Here is a 6,103-nt window from a genome sequence, read left to right as displayed (position 1 = left end):
TTTTTTTTTTACAAAGGCTGTTTTATAGAAAGATATATGTATCTTTCCCTTCTGCCCACAGTCCTAATTTGCTGCTTATTTAAGAATATATCCTTTAATGATTGAGCTCGGAGTCTATCAATATTTTACAGTGGGGAAGGGAGTGACACATCTCTGGGAACATAATTTAATTATAACAAATGGGTTGGGTGCCTTGGCCCTATTCTTCAGAGGCCGAGTCAAAGGGAGATATATTTATTTTTTCCCTTGCGTGTGTAGGGGGCCTGACTGGCCGCCACCCCAAACTACTTTCCCCTTCTCCTCGCCTCCACTTTCCCCTGCCCCCAGGCCGGGTTTTACCCGGGTAGGGGGTACGGGGGTGGGGTGGTGTCAGGGTGCCTCCCCGGCCACCCTCACCTGCGTCTATAGAGAGGGATGCTGCCAATCAATCACAGAGGGCATTAATTACGCCTCTTTTATTGACGGGGCTGCCTCCTTAGGAGCCGTCTCTTTCGGAGTCACCTCCTCCCCCGCTCCGGCCTGCGCCTCCTCCCCTCCCCCGCCGCCTGGAGCCGGAGAGGAGATGAGAAACCCTTGTAGTTTTAAATTCAATGTGACAGTTTCGGAAAGAGCGGATGATGAATCTCCTATTATTGGATCAGTCTATTTGCCGCTCAATGTCTCTCTGTAATTGGAGCAACATCACTTTAAAGGTTCAGAGAGTACAGCATTTCTGGTGAAAAATCCCCACAACACGCCGGTGAATGTTTTAAAGGGAAATCTATTAGTGATTTGCGGAGGGGCGGGGGCCGGCGGCGGGTGGTGGCGCGGGCGGGGGCCGGCGGGGCCGGGGTGGGGGGCGCGCCGGGGGCCCGCGCCGGGCCGCGCCCCGCCCGCCCTCCCCCGTCTTGTTGTGACAGTTCCTGATACTGTTTATTGAGGTGCATGTCAGGTATAATTAGCAATCGATATGGAAAACGGCTCCGTGCGCCCAGCACGCCTCTGACGTCAGAGCCGATTAGCGCTTCTTATTGGTCCCAAATTCCCCGGGCCGCGGCTAATTACCGGGAGCTTGATGTTGATAAAGTAAAGCGCCGGAGTGCGGGCGAAGCATGTGTAGGGCTCCGGGTCCCTGTCTCCGCCGCCGCCGTCCGCGCCTCCCGCCGCTGGCCCGCCCCGGCCCCGGCCCGCGCCCCCGCGCCCCGCCGGCCTCCCGCGCGAGATGATGGACGGCCGCCTCCTGGAGCACCCGCATGCCCAGTTCGGGGGCTCGCTGGGCGGCGTGGTGGGCTTTCCCTACCCGCTGGGCCACCACCACGTGTACGAGCTGGCCGGCCACCAGCTGCAGTCGGCCGCCGCCGCCGCGGTGCCCTTCTCCATCGACGGCTTGCTCAGCGGCTCGTGCGCCGCCGCCGCCGCCGCCTCGGTGGTCAACCCCACGCCGCTGCTGCCGGCCGCCTGCGGGGTGGGCGGCGACAGCCAGCCCTTCAAGCTGTCAGGTAGGCGCGGCGGGCGAGGAGGGGGCGGCAGGGGGCAGGGGACCCCGTCTGGCGAAGGAGTGGCTCGCGGGCGGCCGTGGAACTGGCACCGCGGCCGCCGCTCCGGGGCCGCCTCGCTCGCCGCTCTCCGCCGGCTCAGGGCGCGCGGCAGCCCTGTCCGCTCGGCTGCCCCTCCTGGACAAAAGCGGGTGGCGGCCGCGCTCCGGCAGGGCCGGGGGCTGAGCCGCGCGGCGTCCTGTGCGTACCCGCAGACTCGGGGGACCCGGACAAGGAGAGCCCGGGCTGCAAGCGGCGGCGCACCCGCACCAACTTCACCGGCTGGCAGCTGGAGGAGCTGGAGAAGGCGTTCAATGAAAGCCACTACCCCGACGTGTTCATGCGCGAGGCTCTGGCGCTGCGCCTGGATCTGGTCGAGTCCCGAGTTCAGGTAAAGACCCGCCGTGCGCCCAGCGACTCGGCATCCCGCCGGCGGCATGCGCGGCCCGGCCCGCCTTTGTTCTCGACCTCCAGGTGGGAGACCGCAGGCTCCGCCAGAGCCCGCCGCGCGCTCGCCGGCCGGAAGCTGGGGGCTGGGGGCTCGGCGCCCCGCGGAGAGAGAAGCGGGCTTCCCGGGAGGGAGCCGAGGCGACTCGGGAGGGGCCGGAGAACGGCAGCTGCGTTCGAACCGGGGAGCTGCGTGACAATGGGGTCCGGCGACCGCGCGACACGAGGCTGGGGCGGGCGAGGTGGCCAGGAGGACCCGGCCCGGCTCGGACTTGGAGGAGACCCGGAGAAGGCGGGCTTGACGCCTCCGTGCCGGGGCTGGGGGCTCGCCCCCGAGCCTACGGCTAACGCGTTTGTTTACTTTCGTCTCTGAAATATTCACATGGAAACATACTTATCACTTTGCAGAAGGGGGCAGCTGAGGCGGAAACTTCAACACTTAAAACATGCGGGGGCGGGGGGGGGGGGCGGGTAGGGTGTCTGAATCTTCAACACCATCGATTATATCTTTTTTCCCCTCCTGTAATTTGATTTTCTTCCGAGACTGTCGGCCGTATTCTTTTTAAAAATACAGTGTCGATTTGGTGCGTTGAAAATTCAAGATGAATCATGCATAATTAAATGTTTCCCTAAAGTACAGACATCTTTTTTAGGTCAGTGCTGTGGGGAGCGGGGTATGGGCCACGATGTGGGCGCCGGACTTGGAGGCGCCTGTTTAGTACCAATAGCTTTGTCTAAAAAGGTGTCCTCTCCTGTGCCTGGGCCTCCCTGCTTGACCTCTTCTGTTTGTAAATCCTTTTATCCAATTTGTTCTAAGTGTCTTAAGTGAAGTCAAGACCTCTTCATTCCTCCTTTAACGTGGTAATGAGTAATTCTGGGTAACGGGAAGCAGACCGGAATATACACCTCACCCCCCACCCCGTTCAGGAAAAAAGATATTTAAAAAGAGAGAAAGGGCAGCAGCAGTCCTGGGGAGGTTACCACTTAACACCCAGAACCTTGGCACTGAAAAGGCTCCCCGTGACCAGGCCGGCCTGCTATTGTGCGGGTCTCTACACAGCCGGGAACAAAGAATTCGAATTACCGCGATCTTATGGGGAGGGTCCTGTGCCGGGGCTCCTCGGGATCTGAATCTGTGGTGCTGGAGCCAGGGTCTAGGGTGGCTGCCACCCTGCCGGCCCGCGGGGCTCCCAGGATCATGCCTGCGGAGGGGGCGAAGGTGCGGGTGGGCCCTGGCCGCTCCTCTGCAAGGCCTGGCAGCTGGCCTCCTGCTCCCCTGACCGCCAGTCCCCTGGTTCCAGCCAGTTCGAGGGCTGTGTTGGTGCTCTGGCCTGGAGCTTTCAGAAAAACGGGGGGGTGGGGGAGAGCAGGCTGCTGAAGCTCTCCCTCCCAAGTTCAGCTCCCCAGGCCCTTCTGGGAGAAAAAGCACCCAAATTTCCCTTCACTGGAAACCCCCAAATCTGGGCTTTGACTCAGTCCCCAGGGAGCTGAAGACAGGTGTGGAGGGCAGCTGCGCCCTGCGGCTCCTGGTCCTCAAGCCAGACGCTCAGCCCTGGGCCAGTCGGGCTGCTTAGAACCCAAGCTGTGAGAAGCCAGGAGAGGCGAGGAGGGGCCCTGCCCTCTGCCTCCCAACCAGGAACCCAGCGCCCTCGGTCAGGGGCCAGACCGGTCCTGCCCAACGAAGGGGCAGCTCCCAGTTCCCCGAGGTGAGAAGCTGGAGCGGGAAGCCGGCGAGAGGCCCTGTCGGCCTCCTTCTGGGTGGAAAAAGATACACCTGCAGCCTGATACCGAGATCCGGCTCAGGGCCGGCTGGGCCGTGTGGCTCGGCTCCCGCCCCCTGGCCGGAGCCGAGGCTGTGCAGGCCTGTCTGTGGGGAGTGGGGAGGCCCGAAGCCCCCCACCGCCTGACCGTGCCCCCCTCCTCTCCCCTATCCGGCTGCTCTAGGTCTGGTTCCAAAACCGCCGTGCCAAGTGGAGGAAGAAGGAGAACACCAAGAAGGGCCCGGGGCGGCCGGCGCACAACTCCCACCCGACCACGTGCAGTGGTGAGCCGATGGACCCGGAGGAGATCGCGCGCAAGGAGCTGGAGAAGATGGAGAAGAAGAAGCGCAAGCACGAGAAGAAGCTACTCAAGAGCCAGAGCCGCCACCTGCACTCGCCCGGCGGCCTGTCCCTGCATAGCGCGCCCAGCTCCGACAGCGACAGCGGCGGCGGTGGCCTGTCCCCGGAGCCGCCCGAGCCGCCGCCGTCTGCCGCCGCGGCCAAGGGCCCCGGCGCGCACAACGCTGGCGCCGCCAGTGCAGCGCCCGCACCGCCTGGTGAGCCGCCTGCGCCCGGCACCTGCGACCCCGCCTTTTTCCCGAGCCAAAGAAGCGGCGCTGGCCCGCAGCCGCGGCTAGGCCGCCCCGTGGACAAGGACGTGGCCCCGTGTGCACCGGGGGCGGTGGCGGCTGAGCGCGGGGCCGCGGGCCCGCCCAAGGCCAGCCCGTTCAGCGTGGAGAGCCTGCTCTCCGACTCGCCGCCGCGCCGGAAAGCGCCCCCCGCCAACGCGGCTGCCGCGGGGCTGGACTTCACACCCGGGCTGCCGTGCGCGCCGAGGACCCTCATCGGCAAGGGCCACTTTCTGCTCTATCCCATCACGCAGCCGCTCGGCTTCCTGGTGCCGCAGGCCGCACTTAAGGGCGGCGCAGGCCATGAGCCCGCGCCCAAGGATGCGCCTCCCGCCCCCGCCGTGCCGCCCGCTCCGCCTGCTCAGGCCAGCTTCGGGGCCTTCCAGGGGCCCGGCGGCGCTCCGGACTCGGCCTTCGCGCGCCGCAGCCCCGACGCTGTCGCCTCCCCGGGGGCCCCGACCCCGGCGCCTTTCCGGGATGCCGCGGCCTCGGCTGAGGGCGGCGGTGGGGACGGCGCGGATGCGGGCGCCACCTGCCCAGCGGCCCCGCCGCCTTCGCCGCCGCTTGCGCCGCCGCCCGGGCCTGGCTTGCCGGCTCCCAGCCCCGCTGCAGAGCCAGCCGTCGGCGGGGCCCCCGAGCCAGGCGCCCCGACCGGACCCAGCGCGCGGGATGGCGAGGAGGTGGACATGGACTGAGGGCGCTCAGCCGGGGAGGCGCTCAGCCGGCCGGCGCCCGCTCGCTCAGGCTCCGGCTCACACAGCAAAATCAGGTGATCGGCTTCGAAACACTGCTCTTTCCTCTTTCTTCCGTTTCCTTCCTTTTATTTTTATTATTATTATTATTTTTTTTTTTTTTAAGAAAAACGCTGTTATCAGTTCGGACGTAGGCAGCAACCCAGGACTGGGGGGTTGAGACCCTCCTCCTCTCAAGGGAGCACAAAAAAAGAAAAAAGAAAAAAAAAAAAAGCCCCTCCCCTACAGAACCCACAACGAGAATCCTCAGCCTCGTAAAATGCAAAAATGTCTAAGAATATTTATATATGTACCATTTTTTATAAATAAAGCTGGTCAAACGCAAGCTCTCCGGTCCACTTTTTTCCAACATCTGAATGCCCAGCCCGGCCCCTGCCCCGCCCTGCCTTCCTCTCCTCTCCTCGAGGGTGGGACCAGGCTCCTCACCTCCCCCGAGATCCGCGCTTAATGCCTCCTTTTGTGTGCGTGTGTGTTTGTGTTTTCTGATTGAACAAATTTATGCACCCACAGCTCCCCTCTCCTGCCCTCCCCCGCGCCCCCCCTCCTCCCAGGCGCCACACTCAAGCGCGCGCCCCCGCGCACTGGCACACGCGCGGGGTGACGGAGCCGGGGGCTGCAAGGGCCGGGCCGCTGGGCTCCTGCAGAGTTTTGATATGAAAGTAATTATTTTCCGGTGGCTGCTGCGGGGACTGGGTTTCTTGCCCAAAGGGTTATTATACATTACCGATTTCTAGTGATATGAAATCACATAAACTTCCTACAATAATAGAATTAGCATGAAAGGCTGGGGTGTCAAATTGAAATTGGAGAATAATAGCGCCGGCAGCTGGGGGAGTGCGTGCGCATATTGGAGCGGAGATGGGGAATCGTGGGGCGGAATTTTCATGAGCTGCACTCTTTGTCAGCGCTCTTGTAGCCGGCTATATTAAGATAGATGCCCAATGATATCCCTCATTGTTCTGTCGCTTATATTGATGTTGCTGCGTTATCAACCTATTGAT

General features: G+C 62.9%; 1 protein-coding gene across 2 annotated transcripts; it reads left to right on the top strand.

Annotated features, from left to right (window-relative positions):
• The first annotated feature begins 1,068 nt into the window (after nt 1–1,068).
• On the top strand, nt 1,069–5,427 carry UNCX (UNC homeobox). Of its 2 annotated transcripts, NM_001435086.1 has the most exons (3): nt 1,069–1,478; nt 1,730–1,905; nt 3,906–5,427. In NM_001435086.1, exons 1-3 carry the CDS (start codon nt 1,202–1,204, stop codon nt 5,043–5,045), a joined length of 1,593 nt encoding a protein of 530 aa, NP_001422015.1. In that variant the 5' UTR covers nt 1,069–1,201; the 3' UTR covers nt 5,046–5,427. The 2 variants fall into 2 exon arrangements, with proteins under 2 accessions (NP_001422015.1, NP_001077272.1); NM_001083803.2 differs by lacking the exon at nt 3,906–5,427 and having other exon boundaries at nt 1,730–2,562.
• Nucleotides 5,428–6,103: the final 676 nt, after the last annotated feature.

Source organism: Bos taurus, chromosome 25 (assembly GCF_002263795.3).
Source record: "Bos taurus isolate L1 Dominette 01449 registration number 42190680 breed Hereford chromosome 25, ARS-UCD2.0, whole genome shotgun sequence".
Taxonomy (NCBI): domain Eukaryota; kingdom Metazoa; phylum Chordata; class Mammalia; order Artiodactyla; family Bovidae; genus Bos; species Bos taurus.
The sequence above is the reverse complement of the archived record's forward strand: the minus strand, read 5'-3'. Positions and strand labels throughout refer to the sequence as shown.

Coding starts and splice junctions, on each gene's coding strand:
- UNCX (NM_001435086.1), top strand. CDS start 1,202: ATGATGGACGGCCGCCTCCTGGAGCACCCGCATGCCCAGTTCGGGGGC. Junction 1,479..1,729: donor CCAGCCCTTCAAGCTGTCAG/GTAGGCGCGGCG, acceptor GCGTACCCGCAG/ACTCGGGGGACCCGGACAAG. Junction 1,906..3,905: donor TGGTCGAGTCCCGAGTTCAG/GTAAAGACCCGC, acceptor CGGCTGCTCTAG/GTCTGGTTCCAAAACCGCCG.